This window comes from Hyperolius riggenbachi, chromosome 3, assembly GCF_040937935.1.
Source record: "Hyperolius riggenbachi isolate aHypRig1 chromosome 3, aHypRig1.pri, whole genome shotgun sequence".
NCBI classification, from domain to species: domain Eukaryota; kingdom Metazoa; phylum Chordata; class Amphibia; order Anura; family Hyperoliidae; genus Hyperolius; species Hyperolius riggenbachi.
The window spans coordinates 208,457,437-208,482,245 of record NC_090648.1 but is presented as its reverse complement, the minus strand read 5'-3'; the positions used below and the strand labels follow the sequence as shown (position 1 = coordinate 208,482,245).

General features: G+C 42.1%; 1 protein-coding gene across 1 annotated transcript in view; it reads left to right on the top strand.

Annotated features, from left to right (window-relative positions):
* Positions 1–2,302: 2,302 nt before the first annotated feature.
* Positions 2,303–24,809, top strand: part of LOC137562267 (olfactory receptor-like protein COR4) — a 33,992-nt gene continuing 11,485 nt past the window's right edge. The window contains exons 1-4 of the mRNA XM_068273600.1: positions 2,303–2,936; positions 21,413–21,448; positions 21,633–21,758; positions 23,337–23,527. Coding sequence (XP_068129701.1) covers positions 2,303–2,936; positions 21,413–21,448; positions 21,633–21,758; positions 23,337–23,527 — 987 coding nt within the window. The remainder of the gene's footprint in view (positions 2,937–21,412; positions 21,449–21,632; positions 21,759–23,336; positions 23,528–24,809) is intronic.

The following is a 24,809-nucleotide window of genomic DNA, read 5'->3' as shown; positions in this document are numbered from 1 at the left end:
TATAACAGTCTGCAGGGGGACAAGCGTTTAACAAAGCCTTTGGGGATAGGCCCAATGCATTTTTTAAAGAGAATCTGTACTCTAATATTCTTACAATAAAAAGCATACCATTCTATTCCTTATTTTCCCCTGGGCCCCTCTGTGCTGTTTCTGCCACTCCCTGCTGCAATCCTGGTTTGTAATTAACAGTTTTAGGCAGTGTTTACAAACAAATGACATGGCTTCTAACCACAGTATCATAGGCTGTGAACAGCTATCTGGTTTGTTCTCATGCAGGGCTTGGAGGGTGTGTGTAAAGCTTCTGCCAATGACAAGCAGTGCTGCACATTCCACACATTCCAGCCTTAGCCCGACAGACACGACAGAGGAAAGGAGATAAGATTTATTAAAGAGACAGTGCAAGTAGGAAAGGCTGCAGTAAGACAGACCACATTAGAACAGGTATAGGAACTTATAGGACAGAAGAAATAAGGCACAAAATTGTGTTACAGAGTCTCTTTAATACCCTTATTTTAAAATAAACAAGAAAAAACAGCAACAAACAAATAAAGCTGACAGCTAATGAGTGACAGAGCCTTATCACCTGCTTCAAGTAGGTGATGCCTAATCGGCATCAGTTACTAAGAGACTTCAGGCTCAAAAAGATACTTATTCCTGGATGTGCAATTATTACTTATTAGGGGGGGGGGGGGGTGAATTATATACATTTGAATCAATGTTACATTGATTTCTTTTTTTATGATTTAAAAAGCAGTGTTTCATTCCACTTTAAGTAAAGAAAACTGCTACATAAAAAATAAAATAATTCTGCAATCAAGAAAGAACAAGCCAGGAATAGATCAGAATATGTACATCTAAAAATAACAGATTAACATTAGCAATTAGCAGAGAGATACCAGAATAATCCCTGCGGTAAATTCACATGGGACTGTGTCATTACTAGAATAAGTATCTCAGAAGACTGCCTGTGCCAAGCGCCTGTTTTATAAAAGCAAAGTCTCGAAGTTTTACCTTAACATTTTAGTGACTCTATGCTGTTGAAGCACCGTAAGGTATACTTTTCTTTAACTCTTTTTGAATAATATTTGAATCATGAATACAATCCAAAAATATACAAAGTACGAGCAAATAACCGTGTAGTGGCATAAAATATACGGTAAACATCGGCACATACAGGCAGCCAGGCTTTTAAACACTTACAGACAGAGCACTGTACCAGATCATATTACAAGTATCCAGTAGATCAAATTACAGCGCAAAAAAAATGGTAGTGTAGCTTCTGCAGAGACTGTGTTACAGGAAGCCATTTATCCTACATTTTGTGAAGCCATTCTTTTTTCGTTAATTTTTTCAGAAGGAATTATTTGATTATTGATATTTTTCCAGTTAGAAATAGTGGCAGCAGTGGGTATCATCCAATAGAAAACTATAGCTTTTTGCACCTTGTATACCCATTGGGCCATATGCAATTAACTTTCTATCCTAAATTTTCTCCTAGGAGAAAATTTTTTATCTTCGATTTATAATAACGTTTTAGCACTCTGCAATTGAAAAAGTACCAAAATGTAGGTGAAAAGGTGTTATCAAAATTACTTTGCGTATGTGTTTGCTTGCTGGTTGTTTAGAAGGCATTTTATTGAGAAGTTTGAAAATTTCACCTCGGAGAAAACTCCGGTGAAAAAGTGAATTGCATTTGGCCCATTGTCTCTTAGTAAGTAGAGGTAAAAATAAGTCTATTCAGTATTCTAGATAGGAAAGAAATAAGGTCACTATAGAAGGGAGTAATATGGGGCAGTCCCATGTTAGATGCCAGAAGCCAGCTCCTGGGGCTTGACATCTAAGGGCCCATTCACACTGGGGCGGTTCGCGGAGGTTTACCGCGGATAGCTGAAACGCCGGCGATCACTAGCACTTTTAAAAGCGCCAGTGTAATGTAAAGTATATGGCAGTGATCTCACTGCCATCACTGGTGATTCGCTCAAAAATTGCAAAGGGCTCACCCTGCTGCTGCTAAAATTCCTGGTGGCGTTGAACACTATTCCCCCTCCGAGTTGAAGTAATTCTGGGTCCAACAATCGCGGGAATCCTGAATTACCCTTTCACGCCCCGCACACTATAGCATTACTGCTATAGCAGCGCCCAGCTCTCGCACTCCCTGCTAAACGCCGTGCGCCGAAATGACCTGCTTCACTTTGTGCCTGCACTGTATATAATCCTAATGTTTTGTCCTGCCACAGCATATTTATTTGTACAGTATACTATATTATTTATTCTTATTTTTATGCAGATGGAGCAGAAAACTATGAGTTTGTGGAACACAACTGTGAGTGAGTTTGTCCTTTCTAGTCTCTCCTCTGACCCGAGCCTACAGCTTCCTGTGTTTTTGCTTTGCTTATTAGTGTATCTGGTGACCCTGCTGGGCAATTTTCTGATGATTCTGTTAATTCTGGTAACTCCTGGTCTTCAACTGCCAATGTACATTTTCCTCATGAATTTGTCTCTAATAGACATCCTTTATTCATCTGCTATTACACCCAACGCTATTGTCATCATCTTCTCTGTAAGGAAGACAATCTCCATAATTGGCTGTGCCACACAGATGTTCTTATTCATAGACCTTGCAAGCTCTGAAGGTATGTTACTGGCAGTAATGGCCTATGATCGCTATGCAGCCATATGCAAACCATTGTATTACACAAGTCTTATCAACAAAGCAAGTTGTTTATGGTTAATCTTCTCAGTACACACTATAGGATTTATTAATTCATTGATCCATACATGTTTTGCCTTTACCCTACCATTCTGCAAGTCAAATAAAGTCAACCATTTCTTCTGTGATGCAAATCCTATTTTGAAACTGTCCTGCAAAGATATTTTCCTTAATCAAGTTTTGGCTTATGTTGTTGCTGGTTCCATAGAAGTTGGCTCTTTGATCTGTATAGTAATATCATATTTCTGTATTCTAAGAGCTGTATTTAGAATTAGCTCGCAAAGTAGATACAAATCTCTCTCCACCTGTGCCTCTCACTTTACCTGTGTAGCTGTATTGTACTGCCCAACATTCTTTACATACTTACGGCCAATATCTGTGTATTCAGGAGCCCAAGACTGGGTAGTCTCTGTGTTTTATACGATAATTATACCGATGTTAAATCCCATTATTTACTGTTTGAGGAATCAAGACGTAAAACAGGCTCTGAGTAAATGGAATATTAGTAGCATTTTACTTTCTTTAAGTCTCCATTCCAGGCTTAAATGTTTATCTAGATTTGTGTAGACACTCAGATGCTGATGCATAGAGGTGGTTAGCTAATATCAAATAAATCACTTGTCTGTGTTATAGGCTACAATCTTCTCAGGGAGATTCACACTGTTCCTTCCCCCCTTACAGTTTGAACAGTGAGGATAATGCAAAAAAGTCATCAATAATAAGCAGCCACACCCAAAAGAAATTAATGTGGCTGGATAGTGTAATGGTTAAGGGCTCTGCCTCTGACACCGGATACCAGGGTTTGAATCTCGGCTCTGCCAGTTCAGTAAGCCAGCACCTATTCAGCAGGAGACCTTAGGCAAGTCTCCCTAACACTGCTACTGCCTATAGAGCGTGTCCTAGTGGCTGCAGCTCTGGTGCTTTGAGTCCGCCAGGAGAAAAGCACGATATAAGCGTTTCTCTTTGTCTTACTGAACTGAACATTTTAGGTAAGCCTCCTTTCACACACAAAAAATTATCTGAGCACTGTGATTTCCAAGCTAATAGATGAAATTTTAGATCCATGCCTGGAGATGAGCTTTTAAGCAAACCTGAAGTGACAATAAACTATGAGATAAAGTAAGTTACTGTATCTGTACATCTGGTCTTAAATTAAACCTTCCTTGGGTACCATATTCTAATTTTGGGTTAACTTTGAATTGCTTTGTTTATAATGTTTCATATTAAGGAATTCCAATGTAAAGGATAGTGTCTCCATATATTTAGTAAAAAAAATATTATTAATTAGAAATATTGTTTAATGTACCATACTTATTTGTTGTAATTCTTTCTGCTGCTTTGGTTGATAAGTGTTGTAAGCAGAAAAGAGATTTTGTTTTCCGACATAACAAAAAGTCTGTAAGGCTACCAGTTCATACTTAAAGGACCACTGTCACAGAAGAGTGAAACATTTAAAATACATATATAAAAGATATGCATTGGTCCCAGAGCAAAATGCACTATAAATAACTTTTTTTCTAATGTTGCTTCCACTTACAGAAGGTAATACAAATCTGACTGGCTTTGGACTAGTCCATCATCTCTTTAGGATTTTTTTCCTTTTCAAAAGATGAGCTGAATAACAAATGCTCAGTATAACTTCCAAAATAGTTTGTGGCCAGCCCACATCTTTGGATAGATATTTTCAAGGCAGTACTTTTATATAGGGATGGTTGGAATCGTCAAATTCCAAATACAATGACATTTCAAAATACAGCAGGAATTTTTTTTAATGAATTTTGCTAATTCCGAGTTTGCATTTCAAAATTGTAAATTATTGCGAGTGTATTTTTACACTTACCATAAGGTTAATTATGGTTAGTGTGAATTTACAAAAAATATGTACATAATAAGCTATTTGCATTGAAGGCATTAGAAGGAAATTATAATAATGTTACATAGAATATATAAAATATGACAAATAATGTTGTTTAATTACAAAAAAGGAGTGTTGCAACAGGTGTGGCTCCAGTCAGCATTGCTAAAAGCAAATACAGAGATTGAAACCTACATAAATCAGTTTTACAGACATAAACGTACAAACCAGCCATTGTCTTGGTTTAGCAGAGATCATTTACTTAATATATAGACCAGCGCCATCCAACTGGCAGCCCGCGGGCCACATCCGGCCTGCCAGGAGTCTTCCTGCGACTTACTACCTCTCCGTTTTTTTTTCCCAGCGGTGTGGGTATGGGTAGATCGAGGCCACTAAGCCACGTCCCATCAAATTTTGCTGCCAGTAACTGTTTCTTCTGCCAGCGCTGCTAGCAGCCAATCAGGCAAGGGATGGGGCAGGGAGATGCGCGGCTGAAGGGGAGAGGCTCTCTTCTCTTCAGCCACGCATCTCCCCGCTCCATCCCTTCCCTGATTGGCCAGAAGCAGCGCAGCAGAATTTGATAGGACGCGGGCATGTTTGTAATTGGAACGCAGCGCTCTCATCATAACTCGTCCCCTCTGCTTATCAGAAGAGCCGCGGCTGAAGGAGGAAAAATGGTGACAAGCCCCATCGCTGGAGCGAGGTAAGTTATTGCTAAACTGAGCACCTTTACCTATCCTGGGCCTTATACTGAACTACCTATCCTGGGCCTTATACTGAGCTTCCTATCCTGGGCCTTATACTGAGTTACCTATCCTGGGCCTTATACTGAGCTACCTATCCTGGGCCTTATCCTGAGCTACCTATCCTGGGCCATATACTAAGCTACCTATTCTGGGCCTTATACTGAGCTTCCTATCCTGGGCTTTATACTGAGCTACCTATCCTGGGCCTTATACTGAGCTACCTATTCTGAGCCTTATACTGAGCTACCTATCCTGAGCCTTATACTGAGCTACCTATCCTGAGCCTTATACTGAGCTACCTATCCTGAGCCTTATACTGAGCTACCTATCCTGAGCTTCCTATCCTGGGCCTTATACTGAGCTACCTGTACTAAGCACCTATACTTGGCTGCCTGCACTGAGCACCTGTACTTGCCTACCTGTACTGGGCACCTACACTTGGCTACTTATACTGGGGTGGACAGTTGGGGCGGAGTCTGGGGATGGGAGTGGAGTTGGGGCGGGGAAGTCGGACATCCACCATGTAGTCAGAAAAAAATTTGGCCCTCGATGCCCATGAAGTTGGACAGCACTGATATAGACAATTGGTATATATATTAAAGCAGTGTTTTCCTATAAATTTTTGGTAGTAAATAAATGTATTAACCACTTGCCGACCGCACGCTTATACCGTGTGTCGGCAAAGTGGCAGCTGCAGGACCAGCGACGCAGTACTGCGTCGCCAGCTGCAGGCTGATTAATCAGGAAGTAGCCGCTCGCGCGAGCGGCTGCTTCCTGTCAATTCACGGCGGGGGGCTCCGTGAATAGCCTGCGGGCCGCCGATGGCGGCTCGCAGGCTAAATGTAAACACAAGCAGAAATAATCCGCTTTGTTTACATTGTACGGCGCTGCTGCGTAGCAGTGCCGTAAGGCAGATCGGCGATCCCCGGCCAATCAGCGGCCGGGGATCGCCGCCATGTGACAGGGGACGTCCTGTCACTGGCTGCACAGGACAGATAGCGTCCTGTGCAGCCCGGATCACCGGGGGGGAGAGCTAGGAGAGGGAGGGGGGTGAATGTCGCCGCGGAGGGGGGCTTTGAGGTGCCCCCCCCGCAACTAGCCTGCACGCAGGAGCGATCAGACCCCCCCTGCACATCATCCCCATAGGGGGGAAAAAGGGGGGGCGATCTGATCGCTCTGCGTGCACCCTGATCTGTGCTGGGGGCTGCAGAGCCCACCCAGCACAGATCACAACAAACAGCGCTGGTCCTTAAGGGGGGGTAAAGGGTGGGTCCTCAAGTGGTTAAGATGGAATTCAAGGAATAAAATGTTTTGCTTGGAAAAATAAGTCAAGTTTTAATTATAATTGACATTAATTATGCAATACAAAATTTGAAATTTCATTTTCCATTATAAGCTCAGCTGGTCATCCATCCCTGCATCATATAGTTTGTGTTTTTTGTGCCAGTGTTAAGGTGCGTTGACACACAGAATTACTATCACCCATAGGAAGCAGAACAGTTCGGGCTGCCTTCGACAGAATGTCATCTAGCTTTATTGTGACTACTAGTAGTGGCAGATGTCCCCTATACATTATCTATGACTATACATTATTTGTATCCATACCTGCCTGATTGTTTTAACCTGCCACAGTGTTTCTTTGAAAATTGTAACTTTGTGAAAAATTTTAATAAAAAAATTATTGTTAAAAATAGAAACATTTTATTTCATATTTTGAATAAGAAAATGTTTATAAAACATCTCTGCAAGTTTATTTCTTTTTTTTGTGAACAGGTAAGGACATGCGAATCCTCTAAGCATTAGTTTTATGTGACTTACAAAAAAAAAACACAGATGAAGCTGAAATCTTCTCTAAATTGTAATGATCCGCTCAGCTGTCTGCACAGACAGACAGCTGTTTGACCATTCCTTAAGTCTGAGGGCTGCAGGTCTCTGGAAAAGAGTCCTGTCTTTACTTTGAAAATTTCAGACTTGCTCTGTCACTGAGGAATTTGCATACACTTGTCATGCAAATTGCCTAGCTGCCTCCTTTGAAGGCTTGCAGTATAAATACCATGTTCTCCCAGGATCCTTTGCTGGTCATGATGGTTTGTTCCTGCTAACACCTGGAGTGTCAGCCTTTGCTATCGTTTGCTAAAGATTATCTTAGAGTAATTCCTTGGGACTGCACTAGGCATCCCTTCGAGTGCAGTCAGGTTGTATTATTTGTAGTGCCTTGTTCTGTTTCTCTGCCTCGATTGTCTTGTCGCCAGCGGCGGTCGACAGGAAATCGTTCTGTCTGTCTGGGAGTGTAGGCCAGAGCTGCGGTTGCTGCTGGCTGCTCCATTTGTTTGTCTGTCTGGATTGCATTCACCTTAGTGGTAGTGGCAGTGCTTCCTTCTGTATTCTGCCTTAGGGGTGCTAACCAGAGCAGCGGTTGCTACTGGTAGCCCCATCTGATTGTCTGTCTGGATCGCATCCGCTCTAGCGGTAGCAGCGGTGGTTCCTTCTATATTCTGCCTTAGGGGTGCTAGCCAGACCAGCGGTACTGGTAGCCCCATCTGTCTGTCTGTCTTGTCTGGTACGAACGCTTGCTGTAGGCTCGGTGAGGTAACCGTTTAGCAAGCGTTCGCGTTCTCTATTTCGTGTTTGTGTACTTTGGTTAGTTAGGGTGGCACGCTTATCACTGGGCGCCTAACGCGTAGTGATCGTGATTAAACGCGTTCGCTGTTGCGAATGAGTGCGGTGTTCGCGTTTAGCTAGCGTTTGTTATTTTCCTTTATGTTCTCATCATTGTTATTTGTTATGCCTTTCCTGCTACACTTGTGCACTGTCTAATTCGGTCTTGTGTCACTATTGGCAATCGTCATCTCTTGCAATTGCGTTCTCACTTGCTTTCCGCTGTTGTGTGTTCGCTGTTGCTGGGTGGCGACTAGATTGGTGGACATACATACATTCCTTTTCTGTGTTTATTCAGTCTTGTGTCGCTGTTAGCAATCGCCATCTCTTGCGATTGCTTTCCCACTTGGTCTTCACTGTTGTGTGTTCATCGTCGCTGGGTGGCGACTAGATTGGTGGACACACATACATTCTGTCTCTGTGCTCTCTCTCTTTAAGGGCTATCTTGCCCTGCATTGCTTCCCCTCGTACAATTCCTATCTGGCATCTGTGGCAGTACAGAGGGGTCGTTCCTCTGTTCTCCACAGCTCCATCTGCCGGCAGGAATTCCCCTCTACAGGTGCATAGCACCATTGCTGGGTTCTCTCAGATTATACGCTTGTGGAGGATTTCCGCAGTGTCAGCGTGCATCCTGTGCGCTGACCACAGAAATAATTCCACAATCGTTACATAAATAAGCTTAGTTTTTGCAGTGAATAGTTGTTTCCTTCCCCGGTGAGACCTAGACGTCAAAAAAATTCTTAAAGGACCATTATCATGAAAATTTGTAAGATTTAAAACACGTGTATACACATATGTGTGAATTCTTTCTGAGTATAATGTACTACAAATTACCTTTTTCCTATGTTGTTGTCACTGTCAGTAAGCAGTAGCAATCTGACAGGTTTCAGACTAGTCTCTCCTCATGGCGTTTATCAAAATGTTCTTTTTTCTTTACAAAAACACTCCCTGTAAAGGTCCAATATAAAGATACCAGCCAGCCTCCCTACTCCTTTGCATACTATTTTGGCAGTTGGACCAAGCAACTGCCACTCGGTAAGTGGTTTTGAAAATAAAGAATACCCTGAGAATCCTTTATGAGGAGATGGATTACTCCAAAACCTATCAGATCTCTCAGATTATAACTATCTACTGTAGGTGATAGCAACATATGAAAAAATAAATGCATAGTGCATCTTATTCTTGATCAAATGTACATTTTATATTTATGAGTTTTCCATTTTTACAAATTTTCCCAATAATGGTAATGTTTCCCTAGGTTATAATACTTTTCCAGAATGGATCTATTAGATCATTAGCTGATATGACTCAGCTAAGAGAAAGTGTACACATGAATACATGGCAATATTTCCACGTGTGTCATTTCCTGCCTTCCTTTAAAAGTAAACTGAATTGGACTACTTTACTCACAGATTTTAAATCATTAGCTCTTAGTGAGGGCTCCTATAGATGTCTGGTCTCTTTGACTTCTCAGATGCTGCTTACATCCTTTTGGGCTGGGAAAACTCAGTATGAGTTTAAAGAAAACCTGAACTGAAAATTAAAAGTCAAAATAAACATACACAAGTCATACTTACCTCCTGTGTAGTCTACTCCTCAATCTATTTTTCCTCTCCTGCATCCTGTTTGTCCACTGTGATCAATGAAATTCTCTGTCCTCCATTTTGAAAATGGCTATTACCCCATAACAGCTTCCTGGTCAGCACACTGTTAACTGTTAAACTGTAACATTGCCCACTTGAGCCATTGGGAAACATGGACACATCAGTTCTCCTCTCAGCTGTAACTGACAGCAACTGATATATAACTGACAGCAACTGATATATTTCAGTTCTTACAAAATATTGTCAGAACTGGAAGGGATCACTGTAAGAAGAAAATGGTGAGCTTCTGAGAGGAACTGATGGCAAGGTAACTATGTAATGTTCATTTGAAGTTACCTCATGTGTTTATTTTAAATAACTTTACTCAGTACAGGTTCTCTTTAAGTAGGAGAGGGATATGGGTAGGCCTGTAGACGACAATCAATGCCTGAAGATCTTCATCCTGAATCACAAAGGGTCACTGAGCATCAAAACTCACAAGCTACAATGGTACAGAACCCCCACAGTGCTACATACAAATTTCCCTTCAAAGTTGGATTTGTGATGGATATGTAGGTACACTGAGGGCTCTATTTTACACATTTTCTGGTCATGTCCACCCATTCAGCCGTTCTGGAGACAAGACCATCTGTTTATTGAGCAAATTTCCTATTTTAAACTACCCTAAACTAAACCCTTAACAGTATATTGCTAAATGATAGTAATACCTCTGTGAAAAGTTATAAAAAATGAATTATAATCCATATGGTCAATGCTGCAAGAGCAATAATCCCTCTGAAATGGAAACGCCCTGTTGCATAGAAAGAAGATTACCGACACAGTGATTCTCACATAAAAGAGCTTTATTCCAAAGGCTCAATCGCTTAAACATACAATAGCATAGCATAGTTTACATGCCCGCTTCCGTGGTGAAGCTGTGGGGTGGTGTGGGAGCAGTGGCCCACCTAAAAACCAATTCACTAACGAAGCGTCTTCAGAGGCAATGTGGCATAATGGGCTTCCCGGTCTAGAAATTAATAGCATTGCCCCCTATAGTGCCCACATCACTGGCGTCTGCTCTGCAGCAACTCCCAGAAGTGCGCGTCATAGTGACGTCTTCCGCACCTCCCGGAAGTTCACTGCGTTCCCCAGAGAATGTCCTGTTGTAAAGGCGCAACTTATATACTCATAGGTGAGCACTGGTTGGCAGTGAAAGCCACTAAGGGAGGGATATATATGCATTCTCAAATTTACATTGCGAACTCCGCATTAGAATTAAAAATAATGTGAGACAGGTTATACAGAGGAACTCTTTATGATCATTTGGGAATCTTTTTACCAGCTTATTAGAGCCCTCTCCACTTTGTTTAAATAGTGGTTTCAATAGTGGTAAAATTAATTACATAAGTTAAATGGAAGCATGAAAAAAGGGCACCGGCAGCTAGAGGACAAAAAGGGCGCTGCTATTCACTCCCATAATAAATATTGTTTAATGGGTGCCAAACAGGAAAAAAGGGCGCCAAAGATTATTAACATTTTATAACTGCGCCGGAGATTATTAACGTTTCATAACTGCACTCGTGACAAATCACGTTTACAAATATATTAAACATATCTATCGTATGTAACTAAAACATTATTTAAAATTTTATGACTTACTGTTTGTAAAAGATTATTATTCACATAATAAAGCGATCAGTAAGTAAATCGTAATATTTTTTTTACAGTCACTATTTGTAAAACATTATTACCCACACAATAAAGCAATCACTAAGAGGGGTCTTAGGGTTAGGCACCACAAGGGGGTCTTAGGGTTAAGCACCACCAGGGGGGTCTTAGGGTTAGGCACCACCAGGGGGGTGGTTAGGGTTAGGCACCACCAGGGGGGTGGTTAGGATTAGGCACCACCAGGGAGGTCTTAGGGTTAGGCACCACCAGGGGAGTGGTTAGGGTTAGGCACCACCAGGGGGGTGGTTAGGGTTAGGCATCACCAGGGGGGTGGTTAGGCATCACCAGGGAGGTCTAGGTGTTAGGGATAGGTACAGGTGAGGGTTCTGTGTCAGAGTAGGGTTAGGTTTAGTTGTTCTAAAATGTTAGTAATGTTTTACTACAGTTATTTTTCATTGTTACAAACAATATTTTCTGATTTTATTACATGAAGAAACAATAAATGAAGGTTATACACAATATTATACAATTATAATTATTATACATATATTATCGTTTTTTAACAAACATTATTATAAATTTCACTTTCAAAATAGGGAAGATTATCGTTTTTACAGTTTGCAAACTCATACACATTATTTAATGTTTTTTCATTTGTAAAACATTATTGTAAATGAAATACAACACATTATTTTTTATAAACGTTATTGCCACTTGTCGTTTACACCCCGCTCCCTTTTTTCCCGACGCCCTTTTTGCATGTACGCAGTTAAATACCCTTTTAGGGGGGGGGGGGGGGGAAGGAAATCCTCTATCTTCTAGATCTTTCTAATAAGCTGGTAAAAAATATTCCCAAATGATCATCAATATTTCCCGAGAACGCATATAAACAGTATGCCTCCCTTAGTGGGTTTCACTGCTTTCCAGTTATTCACGGTCATACAAGTTATACCTTTAAGTGGAAGGACACTCTCGGTGGAACACAATCAACTTTTTGGGAGGTGTGGAAGATGTCAGTATGATGTGCACCTCCGGAAGTTGCTAAGGAGCAGACACTGGTGATGTGGGCAAAGACCTGACAGTTTCCACACATATCATTGTTCTGCCAAAGTTTACTACAGAGTGTGTGTAATAGAGATGAGAGGTGGAATTCCAGCTTTTGGATTCTAGGCTGGATTTTGCTATTCCAATCCTGAATCTGGAAAGCCAGCATTTGCCATAAAAGTTAGAATTTTGGTTCTATTTATATGTATTAAGTCTATGGTGCCAACTTGCTAAGATAATATGAAGCATTTTTTTAAAGTTGGAGGCTTTTCCATCCTCCCATTGCAGAATGCCCCCCATTCTTACAGACCACTTGGGCAAATAATGTCCAGAGAGTGGAGCCCCACACTCAGAAATCTCTGAGGAATATCAGCCCATATGTGGGGCAGGACATACAGTGGCTTGCAAAAGTATTCGGCCCCCTTGAAGTTTTCAGCATTTTGTCCCATTACTGCCACAAACATGAATCAATTTTATTGGAATTCCACATGAAAGACCAATACAAAGTGGTGTACACGTGAGAAGTGGAGCGAAAATCATACATGATTCCAACCATTTTTTTTTTACAAATAAAAAACTGCAAAGTGGGGTGTGCATAATTATTCAGCCCCCTTTGGTCTGAGTGCAGTCATTTGCCCATAGACATTGCCTGATGAGTGCGAATGACTAAGTAGAGTGCACCTGTGTGTAATCTAATGTCAGTACAAATACAGCTGCTCTGTGACGGCCTCAGAGGTTGTCTAAGAGAATATTGAGAGCAACAACACCATGAAGTCCAAAGAACACACCAGACAGGTCAGGGATAAAGCTATTGAGAAATTTAAAGCAGGCTTAGGCTACAAAAAGATTTCCAAAGCCTTGAACATCCCAAGGAGCACTGTTCAAGCGATCATTCAGAAATGGAAGGAGTATGGCACAACTGTAAACCTACCAAGACAAGGCCGTCCACCTAAACTCACAGGCCGAACAAGGAGAGCGCTGGTCAGAAATGCAGTCAAGAGGCCCATGGTGACTCTGGACGAGCTGCAGACATCTACAGCTCAGGTGGGGGAATCTGTCCATAGGACAACTATTAGTCATGCACTGCACAAAGTTGGCTTTTATGGAAGAGTGGCAAGAAGAAAGCCATTGTTAACAGAAAAACATAAGAAGTCCTGTTTGCAGTTTGCCACAAGCCATGTGGGGGACACAGCAAACATGTGGAAGAAGGTGCTCTGGTCCAATGAGACCAAAATGGAACTTTGTGGCCAAAATGCAAAACGCTATGTATGGTGGAAAACTAACACTGCACATCACTCTGAACACACCATCCCCCCTGTCAAATATGGTGGTGGCAGCATCATGCTCTGGGGGTGCTTCTCTTCAGCAGGGACAGGGAAGCTGGTCAGAGTTGATGGGAGGATGGATGGAGCCAAATGCAGGGCAATCTTGGAAGAAAATCTCTTGGAGTCTGCAAAAGACTTGAGACTGGGGCGGAGGTTCACCTTCCAGCAGGACAATGACCCTAAAAATAAAGCCAGGGCAACAATGGAATGGTTTAAAACAAAACATATCTATGTGTTAGAATGGCCCAGTGAAAGTCCAGATCTAAATCCAATCGCGAATCTGTGGCAAGATCTGAAAACTGCTGTTCACATCTAATCTGACTGAGCTGGAGCTGTTTTGCAAAGAAGAATGGGCAAGGATTTCAGTCTCTAGATGTGCAAAGCTGGTAAAAACATACCCTAAAAGACTGGCAGCTGTAATTGCAGCTAAAGGTGGTTCTACAAAGTATTGACTCAGGGAGCTAAATAATTACGCACACCCCACTTTTCAGTTATTTATTTGTAAAAAAATGTTTGGAATCATGTATGATTTTCGTTCTACTTCTCACATGTACACCACTTTGTATTGGTCTCTCACGTGGAATTCCAATAAAATTGATTCATGTTTGTGGCAGTAATGTGACAAAATGTGGAAAACTTCAAGGGGGCCAAATACTTTTGCAAGCCACTGTACGTGTGCTGGGGAGAGGGGACACACTGTTTATGTTCTCTAAAATTTATGTTTAATAGTTAAAACGCCAAAATAAACATGTTCAAAAATATTAAGGAAAATCCTTTTTCTTAATTGTTTTGCCTGTACATTTCTATTTTTATCTATATCCTGTTTTCTGATTCTGTATATTTGTTTTTACATCTATATTTTTCCTTCTTCTTCTGTATACTCCTATCCCTTTAAGTATTAACGTTTTTGTATATTTACTTCTTTTTACATCTATATACTGCTTTTATCTTTGTTTTTCAGGTTCTTCTATTTTCCTGTTTTAAAATGTAATACATTTCTTATTTTTCTCTATTAGCTTGATAGGTAAATAGAAGCTTGCCACCTGTCTCTGCCATATCTGGCTGCAATACTGACCCGGGCCACTGACCATGGGCATTCCTATTGACCAATATGAAAATTCAAATAAAGCCCCTGGTAAAAAAAAATGCATTATTTGGGTTTGCTTCCAAGAATAGCTAATGGTCCATATAAATGCTCTTTGCATTGTATGAGTATTTTCATATAATATTTTTCATTCATCTGTTATTTTAATAATTTTCATTCCTTTTGTTGATATAAAAACTGTTACAAAAATGACATGCAAAATGGAGGAAACCAGGAAATAGATCTGAAACCATACATCTAAAAATAAAACACTGGAATAGTCACTGCTGTGAATGCACCCGGGACTGTGAAATTGTCAGAATGAGCCTCTCAAAAGACTGGCACATTAACTGCCTGTTTATAAAAGCAACAGCACAAAGGTTTCTTTAGCAATATTTGAGACCTTCATCTGTTGGTACACATAAGAATGTATGAAACAATGTAAGGGCTGGTGTACATGGACTTTTATTTTTTGCCTTCAATTGCATAAGAGAAGCATTTGGGCGGATTTAAATCACCTCAGAGCAAACGTTTGCATCGTAGCATTGGCACTGCTGCATCACTTTATGCTTCAGTAACCCTCTCATTCATCATGATAACAATTTGTATTGAGTCTGAGTATTTGAGAATGAGACATTGTTTTGTTTTGTTTTGTAACAAGCAAGTCATGCAGCAAAATGATGGAGCTAATCCTTTACTTTCACAAACACATTTAAGAAAAAATGGAGAAAGAAAATGTTGAAATTCTACCTTTAATGAGAAAACAGTAATCCACGCAGTTCACCTCTGCAAATTGCAAAGATTAGGGCCACAGATTTGGCTTAGTTTACCTGGTTTGTTTGAAATAAAATGTTAAGCAGCTCCGCACTTAGGGTCCTTTTACACTAAGGCCTCATTCACACTATACACACTGCCGTCCGCATTTTTGCAGCATGTATAGTATGCGATCAACAAAAACATCAGAAGTACATAGAGAGCAAACAGTGATAGTAAAAAAGCGGGTTGGCACCACAGTAAGAGCAAGTGTCCTGCGGCGGTCCCTCGAGTGTCCCACTTCCAGCCACTTTCGCGCGAAAACGTTTACTTGCGCGCGAACGCGAAAATTCACGCGAAAACGCCGAAAATTTGCGCGAAAACGGCCGTGCTTAAAAGTTAGCACTCTTTTGTGAATCAAGCCCATAGAGAGCACTTCTGACGTTCAGACTATGCGAGCTGCGCAGCAGTGCAATGCGCTATCGCACTACTGCATGCATTTTTGCAAAAGCTCATTGGTAATCCCATTCACTGTAATGAATGGGATCAGCAGCGCAGCGCACAGCAACGCGAATGGCATGCGATCGGGTGCGTTTGTGTCCCGATTGCATGGCGTATGCGTTGCCTAATGTGAACAAGACCTTAATAAGTTGCTCTCAGTTATAACTCAAAGACAACTGTTTTCTAAAGTAATGCCCATGTTTTCCTATGGCTCAGTTCCTTCTACACGCATTTTAACTAAAAGCATTTTCACAATGCACTGCTAAGGAGGAAAAAAAACGCATACCATTGTGTAATAACCCATTGTGTAAAAGGGGCCTAAGGCTATGCTCACAGTGATGCGCTGATGAAAAGGCTGCATTGTAGCGTGGAATGTTGCACTGCAATGGTAAATCTATGCTTCATTCACAGTTCGGCCAGTGAATTGCAGTTTAACGGCGTACGGCATCCCAACCTACTGCATGCAGTGTGTTACTGCAAAATGCACACATTAACAGTGATAGTGACAATACTTTTCACTGACTGGGGGTTGGCTGGGGCCCCTCTGGGGCCCGCTTAGGGCCATTTTGGGGGGCAGGAGGGGTTGCAACATGAGGGGAGAGCATTGGCCACCTACATCGGCGGGAAGGGGGGCCACTCCTCCCCTCCCTCACCTCAGGCTCTCCCCTCAGCGCTCCTCCTCCAGCATTAATAGGTGGCAGCAGCGGTAGGCAGGAACACAGACATACCTCCATGCGTTCCACGTGTCGGAGGTTCCTCTCTCTAAGCATCTGATGCTATTTCCTGTTTATCAGGAAATAGCTTGTGGCACTTAGAGATCGGACCTCCGGGGTGAAACACATGGAGGTATGTCTATGTTCCTGCCACCTATTAATGCTAGAGGGGGAGCGCTGAGGGGAGAGCCTGAGGTGAGCGATGGAGTTAGTGGCCCCCCTCCCTCCCTGCCGATGTAGGTGGCCAATGCTCTCCCCTCATGCTGCAACCCCTCCTTCCCCCCAAAACGGCCCTGAGTGGGCCCCAGGGGGGAGGCATTCAAATTTTTGCAAGTGGGCCCAGTGATTTCTAGTTAGGCCTCTTTTTTCTACATAAACTGTCCCATCAATACATTTCAGAGCATCAGTCACAGCTTGAAGAAGGAGCAGTGATACGTTCCGAAATGTTATATTAATGTGACAGTCTATAGTATATACAAAAATATTAAAAGAGCACTGATACTTCAGGTGATGCCGGACTCCACTCCTTTGATTGTGACAACCCAACCAGTGACTCTGGCTTTCTGTGGCACATCATTTGTCAGTCTAGTGCATTCCTCCATTTACATATCACTGTATGCTGACAATGTGTGGCTTCCAAAGCTTCCATTTCCCCTTCCATAGCCTTGTGTTCCTGCTTTTACAGGGAGCGCAATGCCCGCTGTGAATGTAGCCTCAGTAAAACAGTCAGTGTCAGAGCTTCTGGTGAGTCACTCAGTTTGTACTCGCAAACAACCAACAATTTATGCTGGCCTGTGCATCTAATTACTACAGGAAGGGGAATACTCTCCTTTTGACGTCAGCGGTAGTTGTGACACCCATTTTGCCGACACACAAAAAATTTTTTTTTTGGGGGGGGGGCTATTTATATATCTACTTAAATTTTGTACCGTAATGTGGTATGTAATCTGTACGACTTTCCTATGTGAAAGTAGAGGAACCATCTTCGCACAAGGTGCAAAGGTTCTCCTCACCCATCTAAGATTATGAAAGGACACCTTATTCCATTTTTCAAGTGGAGTAGGGAAAACATATTGTAAGACACTTTAGCAATCAGTGTAATTAGCTGACAGCCGTAGGTAGCAGTCAGACCCGGGCAGTAAACATCTTGTGCTATGTATTCTATTGGTCAGTATGAGGAGTGTTAAACCTGCTACTTGTATTCCTATTTTATGGGGGTGAGAGTGTCGGTGAACCCGAGTTCCAGGTGGGAAAGGTTTCAATCTATTAAAGGGTCCAGAGGTATCCCAATTAAGTGTGAATTATCACTGATATACTTTATGGTTGTTATCCATATGATGCATGTGGGGTCAAGTTAGCGCTTCAGTAGTTGGGGGTGCTAGAGGGGATAGCGAGCATATGAATACCTATCTAAGAGTAGAATTTAATTCTCTTTGGCAGTCTAATGATATGAAAATTAAACAAGTGCTATTAATGTCTGCAATATTTATAGGTGCGTAGAGATATTTTGTAACATCTTAATCCAGTATACAACCACATAGTGGGGGGAGAGAAAGAGAGATATATGAGCCCTCATAGAGGGCATAGGCATGATATCCATAGGATGCAGTAAGTATGTTTGCTTTTAAGCGTGGTCCTCACACATATGCCCCTAGTAACAAAGTGTCGATACCTACCTATGGGCACCTACCTATCTAACCTATACTGGGGCCAACTATACTAGCTAACCTATACTGGGGGAACCTACCTATCAGATCCACAGGTTCTAATAATCTAGTCATACCCAGAGTCCACTTGGAAACTTTTGGTCCCAGAGCCTTCTGTCATGCTGCCCCTACGTTTTGGAATTCCTTACCTCAACAGATCAGGACAGCCCCATCCCTGGACGTGTTTAAATCCAGACTGAAAACCCACCTGTTCAGTTTGGCATTTGCAGAAATATAACTTTTGTTGTGTGAATACTTCATCCTACTAATGACTGAATCTGAGAGAGCCTAAGCGCTTTGAGTCCTATGGGAGAAAAGCGCTATAGAAATGTTATTGTATTGTATTGTATTGTATTATCTAACCTATACTGGGGACAACTGTGCTGGCTACCTATACTGGAAGCACCTACCTATCTAACCTTTACTCTATAGTATACTGTACCTATAACAAAAGTTTTTATTTTCCAAAACAATGCAATTGAAAAAAAAAATTATGCTGTAACAAGTTTAATTACAGCTGCGGCGAGCGGTGCCACCGCCGCAGCTGCCTCCATGTCTCCACGCAATTCCCCAACGTCTGGGTCACCAGGGGCGGAGGTGGCTGCGGCGAACGGTTCCGCCGCCGCAGCTGCCCTCGTGCTCTTGCCCGTCTCTCCAGCGTCTAGGATGCCGAGGACGGGGCTTTCTTGGGCTCATAGGGTCGCTGTCTTGCGCGGGCGCGCGCACAGACAGGACCTTTATGCCAGGAAGAGAGGCGTCAGCTGACCTGCTGGTCAGCTGACGTCAGAGGAGACTCACGGCGCCCCGGATTGGCTGATTGTAGGGGGCTTGCCAGTGAGGTCTCCTCTGCCTCTTAAGCCTCTGTGCTTCATTAGCACGCTGTCTGTTGTCGTGAATACTTGCGTGTTAGCACTCAGACCTTAGACTAGGTCCCAGGTGTTGATGCTAAGGACTTCACACCTAGTCTAGGATATTGCTACATTGTTATTGTTTATTGTTAGACTAGTTCCCGGGCGTTGATGCCAAGGACTTCACACCTAGACTAGGATATCACTTATTGTATTGATCTCATGTGTATGACTCTCGGCTATCCCTCTGACTCTGATCCTGCTTTCCGATCCTGTACCTTTGCCTATCTGCCTTGTTAGTTGCTGAACCTTTGCTTGATTACCGACTACTCTCTTGTCTCACAATTCTGTACTAATAATTACCTCTCTGTTGCCGAAACTTACCTGTCAGACCACTCTACTCATCAGTGGGCCCTCGCCACTGGTGAGGTGCTAGCTTCACCAGCACCTCTGGTGACGTTATTATTTAGTGCAGTACTGCTTGTGTCTCACTCGGCTGCAGTACATCCTGAATCACCCGCTCCACAGGAGATTCGGCCTCTTCGTCATTACTTTCTCCAGCTTGCTGGAGCCTGTACTCTAGTGCATGCTCTGTGTACTGATAGTACCTCACCAGCCCTCTGGTGAGGTCTCATTAAAATATTAAAGTTACGGTTGCACCTAATCACTACACTCTCAGCTCTTTGTCTGCTATACTGGTATTATTGGTGATTCTGCAGGTCACCACATAATCAGACATCTGAGCTACGACACAAGACCGTTACATATGCTGAATATTGTATTGATCGATGTATATGTATGATTATTGTATGTGTTAAGCATCAATACATTTTTTTTGTAACAAAAAGCCTTTTAAGCCAGCAGCAAGCATAAGAAAAAAAAAACTACTGACCTTTGACTGACCCTTTTCACCTGCTTTTGGTACTTTTTCAGAGTGCTGAAAAGTTATTTTAAACAGACGATGAAAAATGATCTGCTAGGAGAAAACTTAAGAGAAAAAGTGAATTGAATAGGGGCCCAGGATCTACAATATATTTTAGTATTAAAACCAATGGGATAATTAGATTGATGAAAAATTACTTACAAAGCTGGGTTGCTAAAAGGCAACCACTGTAGCATGCAGGTGGAGAATGCCATCTCCACCTGGATCTGTCAAGGATACGTCTTCAGATGGTCGCTCTCCAAACAAACAAACACCTCTAGAGATTACTCTGAGGGACAAACTGGAAGAATAGGGGGAGGCGCACCAAATGTATAATGGGGAAAAAAACCTTCTTAAATGAGATACATTAAAAGTCTTACCTCGGTTGAGGATTAGGCTTACAAATAATATTTACTGGACACTAAAAATGATAAAAGTGTTTCACTGGTCTTACCCGCTTCTTCAGGTCAGTCTGTAAAAAGTGTCTTAATGTTAAAAAGCTCCTAATAGGTGCTCTTGAGTCCAACAAGTCTGTTGGCCCTCCTACTACATGGATGTGGTAAAATTGGTAAGTGATTGGCCAATAAAAATTAGATGTGTGTATGCACCTTAAAGTGGTTTTAAACTCTGACATAATATTCAATAAAAATGTGTTTTCTTTTTTTTTAACCCATACAATTATCTTATTTGCTTTTGTGAACAAGTATTATTATTCATTTAGAAATGATACGTTCCCAAATTCCAGTTTATTTACTTTGAAAGCTGCTGGTGCATTTTATTCATAACTGTTGAATTTCTATTGTAAATGCACCCAGTAATGATTTCTGAGCAGTGTTTCAGTTCAGGACTCATTAGCAGAAGTTTCTGCACAGTCGCAGAATGTTTACTTAATTGTATCAAGTGAAGAATGTAAACACAAGATAATGTTATCTCCAGTTGGATGCAGGATCTCCCTGCAGGAGTAAAAGTCAGTCCTGTGATTTAACCCTTTGAATGCTGAGTATATGTATTATATGCTATATATGGTGTATTATATGCTATAAATAATCTTTTAGAGCAAAGAAGAAATGTTGGGTTTCATTCCATTTTCAGTAGATCTTTATGTATGGTTTAAGATCACGATAGCAAAAAGAAACTAAATAATTTGTCTAACCTGTGACTCTCAGGAGGGACCGATCTTTCGCAAGCATTGCTCACGAGGATTGCCAGTAGACTGCCTTCCAAGCCTTGGCAATTATAATCTCTGGATATTTTACCAATATATTAATATACTCTGTCCCCTTCATTGTCATGCAGATGGTGCAGAAAACTATGAGCCCGTGGAACACAACTGTGAGTGAATTTGTCCTTTCTAGCCTCTCCTCTGACCCGAGGTGGCAGCTGCCTATTTTTTTGCTTTGCTTATTAGTGTATCTGGTGACCCTGCTGGGCAATTTTTTGATGATTCTGTTAATCCTGGTAACTCCTGGTCTTCAACTGCCAATGTACATTTTCCTCATGAATTTGTCCCTCATAGACATCCTTTATTCATCTGCTATTACACCCAATGCTATGATCATCATGTTCTCTGTAAGGAAGACAATCTCCATAATTGGCTGTGCCACACAGATGTTCTTATTCATAGACCTTGCAAGCTCTGAAGGTATGCTATTGGCTGTGATGGCCTACGATCGCTATGTAGCCATATGTAAACCACTGTATTACGGAAGGCTTATCAACAAAGCAACTTGTTTATGGTTAATCTTCTCAGTACACACTACAGGAATTCTTAATTCCTTGATCCATACATGTTTTGCCTTTACCCTACCATTCTGCAAGTCAAATCAAGTCAACCATTTCTTCTGTGATGGGAATCCTGTTCTACAACTGTCCTGCAAAGATATTTTCCTTAATCAAATGTTGGCTTATGTTGTTGCTGGATCCATAGAAATGGGCTCCTTTACCTGTATAGTAATATCATATTTCTGTATTTTAAGAGCTGTATGTAGAATTACCGGCAGCTCTAAACGTAGGTACAAGTCTCTCTCCACCTGTGCCTCTCACTTTACCTGTGTAGCTGTATTCTACTGCCCAGTTTTCTTTATGTACTTACGTCCGGTATCTGTGTATTCAGGGGACCAGGACTGGGTGGTCTCTGTGTTTTATACTATAATCATAAAAATGCTAAATCCCATTATTTACTGTCTGAGGAATCAAGATGTAAAACAAGCTCTGAGTAAATGGAATATTAGTAGTATTTTATTTGCCTTAAAGTGAGTCTGAAGCCATGGGGAAAAAAAACAGATACTCACCTAAGGAGAGGGAAGGCTGTTGGTTCTATAGAGCCTTCCCATTCCTCTCACGTCCACTCGTTCCAGCGCAGGATCCCACATTAAAATCCCCACCGTGGGAGGCTTCGGCAATCTTCGGGAGCCCGAACTGCGCATACGCGAGTGCACAAGAAAGTGTGCTTGCACATGCGCAACACAGAGCGGACTGTTTTTAGGAGCACTCAGGTTCCCAAAGACTGCCAAAGCCTCTTGTAGCAGCAGAGAACAGTCTCCGACCCTTTGGTTGAAGGGGTGAGGTCAGGTTCTGAAGGGTTGAGGAGTCAGCCTTTCAGTGCTCAGATCATACACTGCACATTGCATCAAATTGGTCTGCATGGCTGTCTTCCTAGAAGAAAGCTTCTTCTAAAGATGATGCACAAGGAAGCCCACAGCAGTTTGATGAAAAAAAGCAAACTAAGGACATGTATTACTAGAACCACGTCCAGTGTAGAGTTGGGCGAACAGTTCGGCTGTGTTAGCCGAACTGCAGCCGAACTGTTCGGCTGCCCAGGCTGTCATTTATCTTTGGCTCTTACTACTTCCGGGTCGCAATGACCCGGAGTAGTACGTCTGCGCTGGCCCGGAGGAGCGCGTCCTAGATCGCGCTCCCGTTGCCGGGCACTCTCTGCGCATGTGTGTGACGTCACTCATGACGTCACACACATGCGCAGAGAGTGCCCGGCAACGGGAGCGCGATCTAGGACGCGCTCCGCCGGGCCAGCGCAGACGTACTACTCCGGGTCATTGCGACCCGGAAGTAGTAAGAGCCAAAGATAAATGACAGCTTGGGCAGCCGAACAGTTCGGCTGCAGTTCGGCTAACACAGCCGAACTGTTCGCCCAACTCTAGTCCAGTGGCAGCAACCAAATAAGAAGTACAAAGACAAGCGTGTCTTGGTGTCTTGCCTACAGTCAGATATGAATGTGGGAGTGTCATGGTTTGGAGATTCATGAGTGCTGCCAGCATTGGGGATCTACAGTTCATTGAGGGAACCATGAATGTTGACATGTGCTGGGACATACTGAAACAGAGCACGATCCCCTCCCTTCAGAAACTGGCCCACACACCTCCACCTCCAACCACCTTGATAAGTCAACTGAGGGTAAGGGTGCTGGACTGGTAAAGCTTGTTTCAAAACCTGAAGCCTATTGAGCATCTGTTGGGAATCCTCAAATGGAAGGCACATGAGTGCAAGGTTTCCAAAATCCACCAGCTTTGTCCTGGAGGATTGGAGAAGGATTCCAGTGGTAAACAGTGAATATTAGGCCCAAGGGAGTTAAAGGGAACCTTAACTAAAAAAAAAACCAATGAGTTTCACTTATCTGGGGCATCTACCAGCCCCCTGCAGCCATCCTGTGCCCTCGCAGTCACTCATGGCTCCTCTGATCCCCCGCTGCCAGCTAGTTTCGTTGTTGTCGACTGGGAGTCGGACGGCTGCCATGCAAACATTTTTATGCATTCCCGCTGGTATAGGAAGCTATCGCGGACATTAACAAGTACGTTTTTATGATTTATGGCTGAGTTGAGGTTCCCTTTAAGGCAGTGCTGCAAATTAATAGGGGACTCACAAAAACTTTTACACTTAGGGCAGAATTTTTAAATTCTTCATTTAGAAGTGTATTCACTTTTGTTGCCAGCAGTTTAGACATTAATGGCTGTGTGTTAAGTTATTTTGATGGGACAGCAAATTTACACTGTTATACATGCTGTACACTGACTGCGTGGTATCAAAGTCATGCTGCTTTCATGCTGGGACACCACAGTAAATTATTGGAACCAGATGTCTCATTTGTTGTAAAGTTTGTTTTAACTTTTTTGTTTGTATTTTCCTAAGTTCTATTATGTTTTTCAAATCTGCATTAAAAGCATTATATGGAAATTGTCATTAATGGTATATAAGATAAGATTGTTTAATTACAAAGCTTAATGGGGCAATAATTGGGCCTCCAGCAATCATTACATCGTGTAAATATGGAGATTGGAATCTGCATAAATCTGCAGACAATTCATTATTATTATTAAAATCAGTTTTGCAGACAATTAGACATTAATAAACACACTGAAGCAGTACCATTGCTGGTAATGCACATGCACTACTGTAGCATCGCTACCGTAGAATCGTAGACCTCCTACTCATTTCAGTGGAAGGTAAAATAGTAAATAAATACATTAAGATGAGAGTTATGGAATAAAATATTTTGGTGGGGAGATTAAAGGACACCTGAACTGAGAGGAATATGGAGGCTGCTATATTTACCGTATTTTTCAGAATATAAGATGCACTTTTTCTCCCCCAAGAAGGGGAGGGGGGGAGGGAGGAGTCAGTGCATCTTGTATTCCAAAGGTTAAAAAAAACTTGCACAGAAATGTTGGTAAAACGTTCC